Source organism: Chelmon rostratus, chromosome 1 (genome assembly GCF_017976325.1).
Source record: "Chelmon rostratus isolate fCheRos1 chromosome 1, fCheRos1.pri, whole genome shotgun sequence".
Classification (NCBI taxonomy): Eukaryota; Metazoa; Chordata; class Actinopteri; order Chaetodontiformes; family Chaetodontidae; genus Chelmon; species Chelmon rostratus.
In genome coordinates, this window is record NC_055658.1 from 32,869,738 (window position 1) to 32,889,301 (window position 19,564).

At 44.6% G+C, this 19,564-nt stretch overlaps 1 protein-coding gene across 1 annotated transcript; it reads left to right on the forward strand.

The window, feature by feature from the left end:
- The first annotated feature begins 2,214 nt into the window (after positions 1–2,214).
- On the forward strand, positions 2,215–11,126 carry LOC121616428 (annexin A2-A-like). The gene is made up of 13 exons (XM_041951229.1): positions 2,215–2,272; positions 3,870–3,931; positions 4,362–4,455; positions 5,261–5,355; positions 5,487–5,600; positions 6,235–6,325; positions 7,478–7,557; positions 9,153–9,212; positions 9,397–9,490; positions 9,710–9,805; positions 9,907–9,965; positions 10,509–10,631; positions 10,904–11,126. Exons 2-13 carry the CDS (start codon positions 3,881–3,883, stop codon positions 10,961–10,963), a joined length of 1,017 nt encoding a protein of 338 aa, XP_041807163.1. The 5' UTR covers positions 2,215–2,272; positions 3,870–3,880; the 3' UTR covers positions 10,964–11,126.
- The last annotated feature ends 8,438 nt before the right edge of the window (positions 11,127–19,564 follow it).

Below are 19,564 nucleotides of genomic sequence, written 5' to 3' on the forward strand. Positions count from 1 at the left end.
TTCCAAGAGTCGATTCTGACTTCCTGTTTTGATCCAAAGGTTTGTTCTGAAGTTCATCGTCAGTTTCACTTCTGTGAGTCTTAACTGTCTCACCTCCTCCTGATGAACACACTCAAAACATTTCAGTGCTCTTCGTCTCTTGTCTCACAGTAACACAGTTTCTCTGTCTTTAACTCAAAGACTCAAAGCTGAAATCTTGTGTTGGGGGGGGGGGGGGGGGGTGTCACTGGGAGGTGATGGTAGACTGGAGGACGTGTTTTAATGACTGGAAACCAGTTCTGCTAATATTTATCTACACAGTGAGTGATAAGGTGGGTGGAGGGGGTGGAGTATGGGTTTTATGGACCTGCACCCTGTTGCTGCAGCAGCTGTGAAGTCAGGGTCCGAAGTCCACATGGAACCATGAAACTGGTCAGTTTGATACTGAAGCTAACCCTAACCCTAACCAAATTAAAAAAAGGTGTTTTCACTTCCTGTGTATCAGTGAAAAGCACTATTGTTAATGGAGCGTTTGGTTCCGTGCTGAAGCTAACGGCTGAAAGTAGCTAGCATTAATCACCAAACAACCGAAATGTAAACTAGGACAAAGCAGGTGATAACTGTACAACCTTAATCTACAGGAAGTGCAAAACAACAACAGCGACACAGAGTGGTGAAACCATCAACTACAACACAGAGTAATACAACAGAGTAATACAGCAGTACCATATTTTTGTGGCTACAGGAGCAGTTAGAGTACTGTTACAGAGAGCGTTTTGCCGTTGTTAAACAGTCGGTTTAATTTGCTCCTCCTGATCCTCCAAGTGATCCACCTTCCTATGCGACCACTCCACACCTGCCACTGACCAGGTCTAAGATTTAAGTGGTAACTTGTGTCTTCGACCCTTGAAATGTCACGAGCACCACACGCTGCTAGTTAGAAGTTCTGTTCAAACTAGCCTGCGATTCAACTTAAACATAGCTGGTGCAACCAAGTGCACTGATCCTTCCAATCACAGCCTCAGGTGAGTTGCAGGTGAATCACTGCAGGAAGTGACCTCACTAAGTGGAGTGGGAGTGGTTCCCTCACAGGAACAGCTCAAATCATGGAGAGAGGACAGCGAAGCTGCGGGGACAGAACGGACTCAACGCTGATCTCTGTCTGAATCCTGCATCATTTACAACCATTCAAAGCTAAAATCTTTCAGAAACCCATTCTTCCATAGTTGGTCCCGTCGGTCTCGTCTGACTCTTTGCTCGAGGCTGAAGTATCTACCAACTGTTCGATGACTGATCAAATGTTCCCCTCAGCATGAACTGTAATAACTTTGATGATCCTCTGACTTTTCATCCAGCGCCATCATCAGGTCAACATTTTAATTCGTCCAATAATGTAAAGGGTCTTTACAGTCTGTACAGCAGACGACACCCTCGATCCAAAAAGCTCTTTAACAAGGAAACCAAACGGAGGATCCCTCAGAGGGATCATCCGTCTTCCAGCAGACAGACAGGAAATAAACCAACACAGTAAAATTACAACGTGGACAGTTTTTAACATTTTGGTTTATGACCACATACCTGCAGAGCTAATGACATTCATCTTCTGTTTACTGCTAGTTAGCCGAGTTAGCATGCTAACACACTAAACTAAGATAATAAAAATGGTAAACGTTATACCTGTTGAACATCATCACTGTGTTAGCATTTAGCTAGCATTTAGCTCAAGCAGCCTCACAGCGCTGCTGGCATGGCTGAAGAGTCTTCGTCTGGTTACATTATCTGATGCAGAACTACAGGTTACTGCTCAGGTGAGCATTTACTGCAGGTGTGGTCCTCATTGGTCCTCTGCATGACAGGTGTCCCGTCTCCATAGAGACAATAATCAGCACACCTGGGTCTTTAATCATCACTTCACTGTGGTGTGAAGTATCAGTACTGTTGCTATGGATACCTACAGTTTATCACACCTGGAGCTCTGAAAGGTGCTTCAACTGTTGCAATGTCTTCGTATCCCACTAGAATGGACACCTGCCAACCAATCAGAAGCCAGTATTGTCTCTGACCTCTGAGGAAGACCATCTGAGCCCCAGTGAGGAATTTCTGTCCATGTGTTGAGTCTGATGTGTAAAAGTCTCGTCCTCTGAGTCATCCAGCGCTCAGATAGGTCAGAGTGTGTGTGTGTGTGTGTGTGTGTGTGTGAGGCAGCTGGTATTTAAACACCACACCCTGTCCTGTCCTGGATCATAACGGAGCTGCTGCCGCTCGCTGCCTCACCGCTGCTGCTTCTCTGAAGGTAAGAAAACACGAATAACACACCTGAACACAGATTTCTGCTGTTCTCTCACACAGCAGTGTTCAGCTGCGTCCTCCTGCTTCAACTCTGTGAGCAGAACAAGTCTGTCAGAGTCCTTTAGAGGCTGAAAGTGACCGAGGAGACTTTAGACGTGATAACGGCGGGCTGGTTGACGGCCGTGCCGCCGCCTGCAGACCAGCTCTGCTCTCTGAGGGTCACAGAGAGGTGATGGAGCGCTGCACTCTGCAGAGAGACGAGCTGCTGGAAAAGACATGAAGGACAAACACATGGCGTTAAATCAACTGAACAAATCCATCCATGAACGTGCAGGATCAAAGCTCGACTACTGCCCCCTCCCGCTCTGACTGAAGCAGCTGGATGATTCACTGAGAAGCATTTTATTGGCTGCTTGTAACCAAACACTGACTGTTAATTAAAACCTGCATTTGGACATTTTTGGCAACTGAAGCTTAGAGTCCCCCGAAACCTTCACAATAAGAGTCTGATCTGGAATCTTACTTTGAAAGCTGGCGATGAGGGAATGAGGAAGACGCTGGAAACATTCTCACAGCAGATATTTTCATTAATGACATTGTTGGTTTTTTGTGTGATTTTCCTGCAATAACAAGTCAAAATTCACCTTTAACCCCCCCAAAAAAAGAATAATTCTGCCTGCTGGACTGAGATTCAGCTTCAGAACTGTTTGTATCAGCTGTTGCTATGTGATCAAACTTCCTGTTAATGTTTTGTAAGAAGGTCAAAGGTCATGAAAGCTTTCCAGCCCTTCTCAAACGTTTTGAATCACAATAACTTCACAAATCATGAGTAAGAAACGAGTTAATACTTTACAGATGGACGTTTGTGTGTGTGTGTGTGTGTGTGTGTGTGTGTGTGTGTGTGTTCCATGCTTCTTCAGATCTGTTTGCTTTGTGGTCCGTTGTCCTTATCTGCAGCCCCGACCTCGCCTGCAGACTCTGGCATGTCCCAGTCAATAAATCAAACACACCTACAGTATCTGATCTCTCACCGCGAGGCATTTACAGCCTGCGGGATTCTGCAGCTCTAAACACCTGCAGACTATTGTTCGCTGTTTCATTTTTAGTAATTCTGTAAAGGAAAGCAAACATTTCCTCTGGGAAGGAGGAGGAAGAGGAGGTGGGGGAGGAGGTGGAGGAGCGGTGGACAGACTGAGAGTGAATGTGCTGATGTGATTTCTGCTCTGCAGTTTTAACAGGTTTTATTTCTGACCTGAACAGAAAAAGGAAGCGTTTGCATGTTGAAACTGAGGAGGCGTGATGAAGAGGCCTGTGTGTCACTGTGTGTTCTGTCATGTGTGGAGAACAGCAGAGCTTCAGTGGAGGGAAACACACTGACAGCATTTTAATGCACATGACCTCTGGATGGATTAGAGTTGTTCAGATGGTCGATGGTCTTCAGGTTCCTCCTCTTCCTCATCGTAGATTACAGCTTGTTGTATGTATTGATTGTAGTTTTTGTTTGTGCTCTCTTGATTAACTATGAGGATGCACGACAGACTGCAGAATCTGCTGAGTGTCAGATCTCATGAACGCTGCAGCGTCTGTCTGTCTGTCTGCAGGTCGACTCATCATGGCGCTGGTGTCGGAGTTTCTGGGCCAACTGACGCTGTCGTACGGAGCGGTGAGTGACATCACACAGGAGGCGGGACAGCGGTGATGCTGTGAGGGTTACTACAGTATTAAATCAGGCCAAATCAGCTGGGAGCTCCTGATTGGACGGGCTGCTCTCGTTTCAGTCGATTATATAAGTGATGAACAGATCCTCGTATCTTTACTGCCCGTGTGTTTTACTGCTGTCATAAAGCAGGTACAGGTGTGCTTTGTTCTCCACCCACTTAATCGCAAAGCATAGAAGAGACAATGAAAGAACAATGCAAACATCCAAACGCAGCAGAAATCACCACGTCTGTTTTTCTGTTTTTGATGTTTGCAGGTTTCTTCATCTTCATCTTGACGCTTTAGGTTTTGTTCGTGTTTTGTCCCACAGGGGCCACCGTACGTGTGGTTAGCAGCAGACTGCGAGGTAACACCTTTATTTCTGTCCTCTGTAGGAGGCGGAGGCCACATTCCCCACCGTGGTGCCGGTCCAGGACTTCGATCCACAAAAAGACGCCGCCAGGCTCGAGACAGCCATCAAAACTAAAGGTGAGAGTCCAGCAGCTGATCAGAGAGTCCAGGTGAGTGGGCGGGAACTGAAACGGCCACATTCAGTCACCTGGCTCAGCTTAGCTGGCTAGCTTACTGACCACTGCACACCTGAATGAAAAGCTAATGTTAGTGAATGAGTCTCAGAGTACTCAACATACCCTTTAGAGGAGGAGTACTCAGATCCTGTACTGAAGTAAATGAACCATTACCTCCATGTGAAAGTACTCCATTACAACTAAAAGTACTGCATTTAAAATCTTACCCATGTAAGTATCAAAGTATCAAAAGTAAAAGTACTCATTGTTCAGGAAAAAGTGTCTGTGTGACTGATGAACTCTGATCATACGAGAGTGATCACGCTGTTACAGCTGAAGCTGAATTCTCTGCTTTTCATCATATATCATATATTTATCATAGTCTGGAAACTGGTATAAAAGTACAACATTCAATACAGTGGAGTAGAAGTAAAAAGTACAAGTACCTCGAAACTGTACTTCATTACTTTGCACCGCTGGATTTGAATGAGCTCTTCTTTGGCCACCATCAGGACATTTGTCTTCATGAGTGAAATAACCCCCAGGGGGCGCTATCAGCCCTGCAGACTTTCAGGTTCCTGTTTTATGGGCTGATGTGTTTCTGGCTTCTCTCAGCAGATCTCAGGTCTCTTTAAAGGCACTGAGCCGGGGGTCTTATCTGATCCTCCACCTGCTCCACTGCTCATGTGCATGCCTCACTTAGCGGTGGTTATTTTAAACTGTTGATGAAAAGTTTTATGAGGTAAAGTCTTCATGAAATCCTGCAGGTGTGGACGAACAGACCATCATTGACGTCCTGACGAGACGCAGCTACGAGCAGCGACGACAAATCGCCTTCGAGTACGAGCGACTCGCCAAGAAGGTTCCAAAGTTTCTCCTTCAGTGAACGTGTTGATGTTTTCTCAGAGCCTCGCTGTCTCATTCTCGTCTCTGAGAGATCTGAAAACTTCAACACATTTCGTTGACGATCCTTTCGCCTCTGAACCTTTTCAGGATCTGATCACGGCCCTGAAGGGGGCGCTGTCCGGCTCTCTGGAGGCTCTGATGCTGGGTCTGATGAAGAGCACCGCTCAGTACGACGCCTCCGAGCTTAATACCTCCATGAAGGTCAGAATCAGCAGAGCACTTACTGAAGTACTGCACTGAAGTACAATTTTGAAGTACTTGTATGTGTCTCAGATGTTTCCCTGCTAAACGCGTCACACGGCTTCATTTCAATAATCTGAGGCTCAAAGAAGATGAAGAAGAAGAAGTAGTTGAAAGTAGCTCCACCTGCAGCAGCTCCACCTGCAGCAGCTCTAACATTGATGCTTAAGTTTTAACGACTTAATTTATTACATCAGTCAAAGTCTCGTTTTCTAAAAAATCAGTTCCTTTATTTTTGGTACCTTCAGTACGTTTGATTTTAATCTTTTTCACGTTTTCTTATATAATAATAATAAATGCAGGGCTTTTATTTCTGATTCAGTGTTTTAACATTTTGGTGTTTGAAGTGCAGGATGCTTCCTTCACCTCTGAGAGTCACACATTGATGTAGAGCGCCCTCTACAGTCCAGTTGCATCCATCACTGTAAACTGCATTATGTGCTGGGTTGACAGGTGTATGAAGCCGGACCAGCTCAGATTTATGGCAGGTGATGCACCTGCTTTGTGATCTTTGAGCAGTCAGACGACTCTGAGATATTTACCTTTGATATAATGTCAGCGTTAGTGTGTAAAACGAGTCTCGGTTTGTTTCCAGGGACTGGGGACAGACGAGGAGACGCTCATCGAGATCGTCTGCTCCAGAAGCAACGAAGAACTGAAGGAGATCAAGAAGGTTTACAAAGAGAGTGAGTTTGAGAAATGATTCTATTCAATAAACCTCAACTAAAGACCTGAGTGAACAATGAAAAAGAAAAATCTCACATTATAACTTAAAACTGCTGTCAGAAAAAAGCCTCTTTAGCACCATCTAGTGACGACTGGCGGAAATTACAAAGCATCAGCCAACACATAAAACCTGAGGCTGCAGATCCCAACACTGTTCATTCCTCAAGCAACATCCCTGAATTTGACATGAGGAGAACAACATGAGAACATGTTCCAAACAGGTGTTTTTGGAGCGTTCCACATCGTTCCCAGTCTTTAGTTGCTCCTGTCCCAACGTGTTTGAAACGTGTTGCTGCATCAGTTTTAGGATAAACAGAAATTTACAAGAATCAATGATGCTGATGAGCTCAAACTAAATATAAATAAATAAATTGACTTTGTGCTGTTTTCAGATGAGTTTATGTCAGAAGCCTTAATAAGTGATTAAATTCAGGTTTACTGATGTCTGACGCAGCGTCACAGCTTCGTCAGACATCAGAGTTGTTGGACAGATTTTGCTCGTCTGTTTAATCTCTGTTTGAATCAGATTCACAGGTGTTTTTAATCAGTCTTAACCACGGGAGCAGACGGGAACGTCCTGTTCTCACATGTTAAACAACATATTTAACATCTGATCTTTATACGTGTGTGAGTTCATCTGTTATCAGATGTGATGTCTCACATTTCACATGTGAATTTATCTCATATAAAAATGTCAGAAAACGACATATTTACATGTGAATTTACCATTTCATGTGTCATGTGATTCAAATGTAAATAAATAAATAATATAGAAACAATAAATGTAAATGTATAAACAAATAAATAAGTGTAACATAGCATAAATATTAACATTTTAATATAAAATCTGATGTATCAGGACAGAACATGTCGCACAACTGCACCGATCAAGTGACTCAGCTAGTAAAAGCTAAAGTTAGCATGCTAACATTTGAAGTTAGCGGTCTTTGCCACATTGAACCTGTTTGAAAACTGCTGTAGCATGTTAGCTAGCTGACGTTTGCTTTTGCGGACATCCAGCTAGTTACGATATGTGGCTAACATTAGCTACAGCACACATGTATTTATCTTATGGTTGTTTTTCGTTTTGCTATCTTTTTTTTCCTCTGCAGTGTTTAAGAAGGAGCTGGACAAAGACGTCGCAGGAGACACATCAGGAGACTTCGCCAAACTGCTGCTGGCTCTGGTTCAGGTAGCTTAGATGCTAACTGCTGCTAACTGCTAGCAACTGCTAACAACTGCTTATCTGAATTTATCTTAACAGAAGAACTTTTACTGCACTTAAGTACTTGTACTTTGCTTCACTTTCTACTTCAGTGACAATCAGGGAAATTTTGTACTTTTTTGTTTGATCTGCTGCTTTTCCTCTGAATGATCTGAATGTGTTTGTAATAATGTGGAGCTTTGGACTAAACAAACACTGTGAAGGCGTCACTTTGGCCTCATCGTCACCACATTTCTCACTATTTTCACAATGTTTCCAAACCGATCGATCGATTAATGGAGGAAATAATCAGCTGATTGATCAGAAAGAAAAGAATCATTAGTTCAAATGAAGCTCAACCAGCTCCAACAGTAAAATCCTGCTTTGACATGAACGACTGAGTCACAGTAATCTGATGAGAACAGGAGAACATGAGAACAGGAGAACATGAGAACAGCAGAACAGGAGAACAGTTGAACAGATAGAACAGGCGAACAGGAGAACAGTAGAACAGTGGAACAGGAGAACAGCAGAACAGTAGAACAGGAGAACAGTAGAACAGGTAGAACAGTAGATCAGGAGAACAGTAGAACAGGAGAACAGGAGAACAGTAGAACAGGTAGAACAGTAGATCAGGAGAACAGATAGAACAGTGGAACAGTACAACAGGAGAACAGTCACAGGGACGTTTTACTTTACTCAGTACTTTTACTTTAATACTTCAAGTACATTTACTGATTACACTGACATACTTTTACATTTTCAGTGCAGGACTTTGACTAGTAATTGAGTATTTTCAAAGTGTGGTATTAGTACTTTTACTGCAGTGAAGGATCTGAATACTTGAAGTGATAACCTGACAACAGCTGATCCTCTTTGTTTTCAGTTATTTTTGTGTTGTTGATTTTTGTCTTTCAGCACGTTGGTGTGAAACGGTTAAATTTCCTCAGATATGATGATAGTTGGATAAACAGCAGACTCTCTCTGACTCTCTCTGACTCTCTCTGACTCTCACTGACTCTCTCTGACTCTCTCTGACTCTCTCTGACTCTCACTGACTCTCTCTGACTCTCACTGACTCTCTCTGACTCTCTCTGACTCTTTCTGACTCTCTCTGACTCTCTCTGACTCTCACTGACTCTCTCTGACTCTCACTGACTCTCACTGACTCTCTCTGACTCTCTCTGACTCTCACTGACTCTCTCTGACTCTTTCTGACTCTCACTGACTCTCTCTGACTCTCTCTGACTCTCACTGACTCTCACTGACTCTCTCTGACTCTCACTGACTCTCTCTGACTCTCACTGACTCTCTCTGACTCTCTCTGACTCTTTCTGACTCTCTCTGACTCTCTCTGACTCTCACTGACTCTCTCTGACTCTCACTGACTCTCTCTGACTCTCACTGACTCTCTCTGACTCTCACTGACTCTCACTGACTCTCTCTGACTCTTTCTGACTCTTTTGACCTTTTTAACTGCATCCGTCTGATGTTTTCACTCCTCGATAAGAACACATTCACATCGTTTTGTTTTTGCCGCTGAACATTTTGAACTGACATGAAAATATTTTCTTCATCTGCAGACAAAAAGAGACGAGCCGTCGAACGTGGTCGACTACGAGAAGATTGACGAGGACGCCAGAGTGAGTCAAACCGTCCAGATATTGATCTTTGTGTTGTTCTCTGTCAGTGGGTTTGATGGTTAACATTCAGTAACCAATGAGCTGTGTCTAACGAGGAATCCATCAATCAATAAATCAGAAACACGTTGCTCGTTGCCTGAAACGGTCTCTTCTGGTCTTGTGCTGTCTCCTGTGAACCTCTCAGTGTCTGTATGAAGCCGGCGTGAAGAGGAAAGGCACTGATGTGGCCTCCTGGATCTCCATCATGGCTCAGAGGAGCGTCCCCCACCTGCAGAAAGGTGAACTGCACCTGCTGACGTCTGCGCGTGAAGTACAGACGAACACATTGAGCTGATTTTAATGCTTTTCGTTACTTTAGTGATGTTTCTGACATTCTTGTTGTCTGTTCGTAGTATTTACAGCATCGGTGATGGCCGGAGTGGGGTGGGTGGGGTGGTTGGGGGGGCTGTGTTAACAGTTAACAGACTGTTTGTGACGCCTTGTCTCTCTGCTCTCAGTGTTCGAGAGGTATAAGAGCTACAGCCCCTACGACATGAAGGAGAGCATCAGCAAGGAGGTGAAGGGAGATCTGGAGAAGTCCTTCCTCACTCTGGGTAACAAACAGCACTTCAGTATGAGGCAGGTGTCCTTTAAGAGGACAGGACAGGAGGCGGAGACATCAGGACATCACTAACTGTCCGTCTTCTCTTCACAGTGCAGTGCTTCGAGAACAGGCAGCTGTACTTCGCCAACAGACTCAGTGAAGCCATGAAGGTACGTCTTCATCGTTTGTCTGCTGGCAGAAAGTAACTACGCACATTTATTTAAGTACAATGATGAGGTACATGTACTCATTGTACTGTGAATATTTCCATTTTACTTTATACATTTACTCCACCACATTAAAAACTACTAACTGGTAACCGAGCTGAAGGAGGAAGTTTGTGTTGAACTGATTCTCTTCTTCTTCACTCTGTCTTTGTGCTGCTGCAGCACCTGAATTCTCCCTCTGAGATCAATGACGGTTTATTTATATCATCAACAAGTAAATTATGATGTTATCACCATTACTGAAACTCACCGGCAGTAAATAAGTCATTAAATGAGCTCCACCTTCACCAGCTGCATCATCACAGTCAGGAACACGTCCATGCATCAGTAGATTCTGAGTACTTTTACTTCTGGTACTTTAAGTATATTTTGAAGCTAATACTTTTTCTGAGTACTTCCTCTACCTGTGGTTTAGTTAATTACGTCAACACGTACTCGCCGTCGCCCGTCCGTCGTCCTCCATGTTGTTTTTCTGTCCGTCTGCAGAGCAAAGGAGCGAAGGAGAAGCTGGTGACCCGGATCATCGTTTCTCGCTGTGAAGTCGACCTGATGAAGATCAGAACGGAGTTTAAGAGGCAGCACAAAAGATCTCTGTACCAGACCATCATCGTGAGTATCGGCAGGTCATGTGACGTCCGGCGGTTTACACCCCGAGGTCCTCCAGCATGACAATAACATTCATAATCAATAAAAGGACGTAACAGGAAGCAACACAGATGAGAGAAAACAATAATCTGCATGTTTATGCTTTCAACAATTCAACAGAATATAAAATCACATTTATTGATCTAATAATTGTTATAATAACAACAGAAGACAGAAGTAAAATAGTTCAGATCATTATTGATCTTTAACTCCAGCTGTGTGTTTGTGTCACTCAGGAACACACGAAAGGAGACTATCAGAAGGCTCTGCTCAGCCTGTGTGGAGGAGACGACTGAGGCCTCCATCGCTCTGCACTCAGTTTCCCAGAATGCCGCTGGGCCTGACTTATCAGCTGACTGCATATCTTCTTACAGTATTAGAGCCTTTTTGTTTTTGCTCCCATATGGAACCGATGATGTCGCCTTCATCAGTTTGAGAAATAAAAAACTTTGAGCAGTTTGTGTGTTTGCTGTTTAATGAGCTGACCAGCAGAGGGCAGCAGAGACACACAGTCTGCTCACTGTCAGTCAGCACAGGTAAATGATGCTCAGGTACAAATTCAACGTACTCGTCCACATCTCAGAGGGAAATATTCTACTTTTTAATCCACTGCATTTATCTGACAGCTTCAGTTTGTTTTACACAGAAAACATATGAAGAGTTGATAAAATATGATGGTTTATTATAAATTAAATTACCAAACATGTCAGACAAGTACAGCTGAAAAAATAAATGATCTGAATGATCTGAATAATGAGATGAGACAGACAGAACAGTCACAGGGACGTTTTACTGCACTCAGTACTTTTACTGTAATACTTCAAGTACATTTACTGATCATAATACTGTTATATGACACTGACTACAGAGAACAGACAGTGTTGAACCTATAGACTCATTGTTCACTCACTCGTGTGCAGGACGTTGGTGCAGAAGTTTCCTCTGAAAGTGAACTGACGGCTCATCAGAGCTTTGATTTATGATGAAAAACCTGCAGAGCTGCGAGATAAATGTCAGGGTGTTCAACACTGAGCTGAGATGCTGAACATGGAGAACAATAACCTCCCCAAGTCGCCTTCGCTGTTATTAGTATAATCATTTATACTGTAAATCTGTGTGTATGTGTAATCGTAATTTCACACACCTGCACACTCTGTTCACACTGAACACACATGAACGCGCGACTCTCACACATGAGCTGCAGTTCAACCTCAAACACAAACAACTCAGAGTCAAATGGTTTGTGTTTGTTCATATTTTCTGTCTGTTGTTCAGTGTCGTGTGTCTGGTTTGCGTCTGTTGGCCTGATGGAGCAAACAGCAGCTCCACGGCGGCTCTGCAGCCTCAGAGCTGCCGCCACACTGCCGCCACGGAGTCGCAGAGTCGCAGCAGCAGCAGTGGTTCCTCGCTCGCTTCAGATTCATGATTCAGATACAGACCTGCATCTGATGTAGGACACATGTGGAGGCGCCCAAACCAGAGCTGAAAGCATCAGAGTCCATCTGATTTGTTCCGTTTGTCCTGAAGCACGTCGGACTGAGGGAATCCAGATTCGACCCCGCAGTGTGAACGCAGCCTCAGGCGGGTTTGCTGCTCCAGGATCTCTCTCTAATGTGACCTTCAGGATGAAGAGCGTCCACATGAGTCTGCAGAAGTCAAAGGAAAAACCTTTTCTGTCAAACTTCATCAACCTTTAATCTGACTCCTCGAGCCGAGCCGAGACCCGAACCTCACGCCGTAAAGGATCGTTGTGAAACTCAAAACGTCGCAGAGTGACGATGGAATGAAAAAGTCTCTGTTTCAGAGTGAAGTTCGGTTCTGAGCTGCAGATTCCTCCGGAGGATCGATCAGTGTTTGCTGGATCAAAGTCGGTATCTGATGTGAAAATATTGGTTATTAATGACCCCCCAGTAGACTCACATACACACATATTTGTGAAGCGTGTTTGTGTAATCTCGCATTAATTCATGTTTGCTAATTACATCCAGAGGAAGGCAGATGAAAAGGCTCCTCTTCGGCGCTGCAGGTTGTTTTTCCTTTAATGGTTCGTATGTTTTGTCTTGTTTGTTTGTTTGCTGCTAATTTTTTAATTAAAGATGCTGATTTTACCTCCAGCAGCACGCGCTGCTTTAATTTCTGCCGCAGAAGAAGAAACAAAGATTCACAGATTCTGCTGCTCACACTGAGAGCGAAGAGGAAGAGGAGGGTCAAACTTTAACTCCATCAGTTCACACTGAGAGCGAAGAAGAGGAGGGTCGAACTTTAACTCCATCAGTTCACACTGAGAGCGAAGAAGAGGAGGGTCGAACTTTAACTCCATCAGTTCACACTGAGAGCGAAGAAGAGGAGGATCGAACTTTAACTCCATCAGTTCACACTGAGAGCGAAGAAGAGGAGGGTCGAACTTTAACTCCATCAGTTCACACTGAGAGCGAAGAGGAAGAGGGTCAGACGATCAGCTCTGCAGCTGCACCTGATCAGTTTATTGATCGGTGAAGTGTGTGTTTCACTGATCCAGAGTCAGCTGATCCTTTATTCCAGCCTGAAAGGAAATGGCCTCTTCAGATTTCTTATCATTTAATAATAATATTGATCAGAACATTAGGCCACTGCACAGCTTCATGTTGATCACCAATAAAAGATTAAATACGGTGCAAAGAGAGGAAGGACCGGTGAACGGGGGGCGGGTGAGATTTACAACTCGCGGGATTCATCTGAGGACCACAACGAGGAGAGAGGCGGGTCCTCTTCATCAGCTCTTCATGTTGTTGGCTGAAGCTGCTGTTTGACCGACAGTCTGTCGGCGGTGCTGAAGGTCTGAGACGGTTTCAGACGACAGAAATCGTCGACAGACTGTCGGTCAAACAGCAGCTTCAGCCAACAACATGAAGAGCTGACGAAGAGGACGCTGATGAAGAGGACCTCCCGCCTCCAGCACACCCACCAACCAAACTCTGTTTAAAAAAAAACACATTTTAAGACGAAGATACTCTGAGTGTTTCTGCTGTCAGCTCTGACCATGAAACAGCATTTTCACATTCACATTTATTGGAAGACGGTCTGTCCATCAGTCTGTCCATCAGTGTGTCCGTCAGTCTGTCCATCTGTCCATCAGTCTGTCCATCAGTCCGTCTGTCTGTCTGTCCGTCTGTCCATCTGTCCATCAGTCTGTCAGTGAGGATTGGCTGATTTTCTTTTGACAGTAACCTGAAGTCTCTGGTTGAAGTTGGAGACGTCATCGATATCGTGGCCGGTGCCGTCGTGCTGCTTCAGGCTTCAGTGAAACGTGGAATTTGATCCAGGAAGTTGAGTTTGAGTGACGGATCAGTGAGTTGACCGTCGGCCGGCGGTCAGCAGAAGTACAGCGCTCATGTTAGTAAGCAATCAAACAGGAACGCTTGCATGTATCTGATTGGTCGACACAGCGTCTAGCGGTATGATGTCACAATGCGTCAAACGTTGAGCCTGGTTAAGATGTAGAGAGTTCATCCTGCGGGGAGCGGGAGCGGGACATGTGATGGGACTCTGAACAGAAGACGATGGACTGCTGGAAAGCGAGCGATCGCTGATCACTGATCAGATTGTTCAGGTGAACTCCGGCTGCAGGTACGAGAGGACGGACATCCTGTTCAGTCTGTCTCCTGTCTGTCTCCTGTCTGGCAGGAGACAGACTGTCTCAGCTCGCAGTAATAAAGAATCAGCTTGAGCTTTGAAGACGATCTGTCTCACTCTGTCTCGTTTCTTTCGGACACAGCGAGCAGGAAGTGAAGGCTGGACGTGCTGACAGCTGAAAGCGTTCGTACACTCTGAGCCTGAACAACCACACATATGAAGACTGCAGCTGCTCCATCAGTAGCTCCAGACGGTTTCAGGTTAATACAAATCATTTTAATGTCTGGGCTTGTTACCTGGGGGTGGATGGAGGCGTTGGCGAGCTGGACGTGGCCCACAGGCCACCGGTTGATGATCACTGATCTCGCCGATCAATATGCTAACAAGCTCACAATGATAACGCTAACATGCTAATGTGCAGCAGCTATGATGTTTACCATGTTCACCATCTCAGTGAAGTGTGTTAGCATGCTAACACCTGAGCCTGGTGCATGAAAGTGTCTCGTGTCTTCATGTATGTTTACGTGTGAACGATGAGAAAAGAAACGATGATAAAACTGATAAATATATAAACTGTGAAAGACTTCTGCAGAGTCTCTGCTAACAGCACCTCCCTGCATTATTACAGGACACAGTAATCTGGTCACATGTCTCACATGTCCACACGCCGTCTTTGTGTCCATGTTGTGTGTCTGTATTATTATTACTGTATCCTGGACATTTAAGTTAATACTTAATGAATGGACGGATCGTCTCTCAGCTCCAGTTCCAGATTGAAACAAAGAGAAGGATGATGAACTCAAAGGAAATACATCAGAGCCACCTGGACGCTACCCGACCCTCTTCACTGACATCTAGTGGCAGCTGCTGGAAACTGCAAGAACATCAGCGGGCGCATTCTCCTCAAACTATCGCTAATTTTAATTTTTACTGTCCTTTTCATAAAGTCCCCACGTGGACAAAATGCTGGTAAATACACTGTAAATAAGTTCTGTAAATTTACGGCAGAATTTCAACAGTATTATGGTGTTTTTTCAATAAACAGTGCTTTAAGGCTAATATTACAGAAAATCTGTGAAATTACAGCTCATTTACTGTTTTTTAACTGAACTCTAATGTATTCCTATTATACAGCACTTTACCGTTAAAGTGTCTTAGATAACAGTATCATGCAATATTTTTGGCATTCTGGGAAAAAGTTGCCTGAGCTGCACATGTGCACAGCTTGTTACCTTGCTACAGCTTCTTCAATCATCTCCATCTTACTAATTATTTGGTAAGTAGAAACTGTATTTGATTGTTTTATATTACATATTGTATTATTGTTGGATTTGATTAGTTTTGTTAGCACTGTTAACTGTTAGCACAGTGTGCTGTTTAAACGTTCCAAACAGTTTATTCTATAATTGTTCCTACAAAAGATTTGAACTGGCAGAACTTTACATACATGATGAAGTCCCTGTTGAGTTCCTGTTTGATGAAGTGATGCACAGAAAACAGATGAAGCCTTAATGAAGTCAGCAGCAGCTCCTCTTTCAGCTCTCCACACTGAGTGTTGATCTGCTGACCTGCACGAGTGTTATTTGTTTAAAGCAGAGCTAATCTGCAATTGTCACGCTCCCATAATCCCATCGCCGGCCTTCCTTTTCAATCCCATCATCCCCCCTCTCTCTCACACTCCCCGGACCTTCAGACGGCGAGCGGAAATCACCACGACGGCCACTCCAACATGAACCAAATGTCAGCCTCTCCTTCCTTGTGGAGCCGCAGACCGTCGAGATAATTACAGCCGCCGCTCGCCACTCGTCAGCCGCCGTCTTCGTCCTCCTACCGCCATTGCCGGGACAGCGAAAACCAACATCTGAAGGACTCTGAAGGTGAAGGAGAGGAGGGTCTACTGAAGACAATAACAGAGACATGAGTTCAACATTAATCCACCTGAACATCTGAAGTGTTCCTGAAGTCCAGAAGCCATGAGGACATTTAGAAAATGTATATTTGCTGATGACAGATGATGATTCACCTCTGGAGCTTTTTGCTGTTCTGCGATTCTGCTGCTGGTTAATTAAACCAGAGACCGCAAAGACACGTTTTCAAAGACAGCGAGGCTGTCACAATTTATCAGACCAAATGTTCATATTCATAAAACCGCCACAGTTCACACGTGACACCAAATAAAACGAAACAATCCATAATACAGTCTGCTGTCTCCTTTCAGACCAAAGCACCCGGTTAAAGATCGGCTGTCTGAGCTCAGTTTAACAGTTTTTATTCACTCCTGAGCCGGTTAGTCTGATTCATCATGAACTCATCTGGTGGTCACTTATTCTAAAATACAAAGACCATTTTTCAGTTTCATTATTCAGACATTAACAGGACAGAAAGAGCAAACACTGACAGCTAACAGCAAAAGAGCACAGCATGACGCTAACACAGCATTAGCATGGCTAAGCTAGTCATACTCTAGCTAACAGGGCACAAAGCTAACCTAAACTTAGCAAGGCTAAGCTATTAATAATTCAACATCAACAAACAGGGCAAAGTGTTAGCAGGCTACTAGCATAGCATCCTGTAACACTTAAAATGACTACAAACGAGCAAACACGTCCTCACTGTAACAGCTGTTTAAGTGACCGCTAGTGTTGTGACGTTCACGAATGAACCGGTTCTTTTGAACGGCTCGTTAACATGAACGATGGTAACCGAGTCGCAGCTGGGAACCGTTCTCCCCCCCAGTTACATGGGGAGGAGCGCTGCCCTCCGAAAACGAGTTAAGGCCAGACCGCCTTCTTAAAACTTAATAAATCTAAAAATGAGCCAAATGAGCCGTTTTTTTGAACGGCTCTTTAAAGGAACGGCTCCCCTCAAAGAGCCGTAAATCCCATCTCTAACTGCCACAAAACCAAGAAGAAACTTTTCCAATCCAACTTTATTTATAAAGCACTTTAAAAAACAACCAAGGTGGACCAAAGTGCTGTACAGAAAAAATAAATAAAAACAAAATGAAAGAATAAAATACAGCAAAACAATAAAATAAATAACAATAAAACAATGAATAAAAAAATGGAATAAAATAATAAATACATTCAACACAAAATACACACAAAAAGTAAAATGAGTGAAATTTCAGTAAGCTCATAATAAATCCATTTATTTTTCAATGGACGTAAATATGCTTGCCAAGTAACATGGATGTAGTCATGGTTACGGTAAATCTGACAATGACTGTGTCCAGCTAACAAGTATAAAGTGTGTATCCATGTGTGACGTGGTGATTTTCCAGACTGAATCACCTCTCAAAGCTCTTTTCAGCATTCACCCGTTCACACACTGACGGCTAGCAGCGCAGCTTCATTAGCAATTTACCCAAAGATACTTCGACGTGTAGACTCGAGACACTGTGGACCTCAGAGCTCCACTGTCTGAAAACCAAAAGACCAAATGTGGATCAATCCGCCACTGAAAATAGTCCTCAACAAAAGCACCATTTCCCTCTTTTTAGGTAAAGTTTGACACAAAAAACCAGAGTGAGCAGCTGCTTTAGGAAATGAGACTCTGTTTGAAAATGAAACTTTATATTTGTTGTGTTTTTCGTCTTCTCTAGGAACCAATGGGAGCGGAGAGCCACGGACAGGAAGTCAGAAAATACTGAGAGACAAACGTGAGGTTTAAAATATCAAGCATCACTTAACAACACTGTTCTCCATATCTGAGAACAATGAACATGTTTATTGTTGTATCTGATAAATCATGATAATCCCCCGCCCCCGCAGGGGATGAGGGGCGATGGGTGCCCCCCTCCTCACCCTCACCCCGGGTTACCCCCCGTGCCGCCGCCGCCGCCGCGTCCCGCCTCGGGTTTTGTTTTAATGGTGATGAGCAGAAACAGCAGAGAGCGAAGGGTCTCGCCTGGTTTTCTGTTTTTCTCTCGTTCGACTCATTTGAACGACGCCACAGGCTGAAACCCTGATGTCACCGCTGCCTGCGACCAATCAGCAGAGCCGCAGAGCAATTACTCTGCCAAGCAGCTCGCTGCTCACTCGCCGAGCGACGGTTTCCTCGGCGGCAAACAACCGGACTCTCAGTTTTGTACGAAAAAGCTCAGCGACAGCGTGCATCACCTGTTTTAAGACAAAAAGACAAAAGACTGAAGCATAAAGCACCAACAGATTTCAGGAGGCTCCCAGTAAAACCAGTTAAACCCAGTGAAACCAGTTAGCGGCTTTTCAGCTCAAATCAAGATCTGAAGTCATGAATTGTGATGAGCACACAGGCTGCCGCGTGCACGCTCCCCCGTTCTGTAAAATGAACAATTAAGAAGCGGGCCGCTAATTAAGCGAGGAGATCAAGCGCCTTTCTCTCTTCGCCCTGAAGGAGGTTTTTCCACTGGGCCTTTGATCAAAGCGACGCCCGAGGACGGAGCGCCGCCGCGGCACGTTTCCCCCGGCTGAACACGGATTAACGCTCCGCTCGCAGGATCCCCCGTTACAGAGGAGAAAGCTGCGTTTCGCAGAAACTAAAAACTGACACGGTCACACAACAACAAACACTTCCTGCTGAACGTCGCAGCGTGTTGAATCGTCTTTACACATGAAGACAGAAACACTTGTTTGTGAGTGAAAACAAAGACGAGGATTTCACACAGCGTCTGTTCTCGCCTTTCATTCTGCTCTGCAAAGCCAAATGCAAATGAATCCAACTTTAAAATTTTTATTTATGCCCGCCTACCGAGGCGCTCATGTTTAATCTCGCCGTTTCGTCTGCTCTTGTTCTTGGGGAATATGCAAAGTTTATCAGGCCTGCATCCTGACTTTCATGTCAGGCCTTGGCTTCTTGACGGAGACGCAGACAGACGCTGAGAGAGATTGAGGAGTCAGGTAGAAGCAGAGCTAGCCTGCAGGGCTGAACGAGCGCGCTGACGCCCGCGTCTGCTAATCCGCCCTGACGTGCTCCTGATGCCAGCCCTTCATTATAAATATTTTTAAAGGGGCTCCGACCTTCTGCGCGCCCCGTCCGGGACCCGAGCGCTGCGTGCACGAACCTTTGATTTCTGCTCCTCCGTGGGTTCGGGGCTCGTCATTATGACAGCGCCGCTTGACGGCTCCTCGTCACGCGCCTCTTGTCGTCTTTTGTGGGAAGTTTTGCAACAATTAGCATAAATATTTCATCTCTTTCTGCCGCTGCTGAGACAGGATCCGGCTGAAAGGCTGACACGTCCCGGAGATGTCAGCGAGCGCCGCCAGAGAACGACAAACCTTTGTAAAGTGTACTTTTCTCCCCATTAA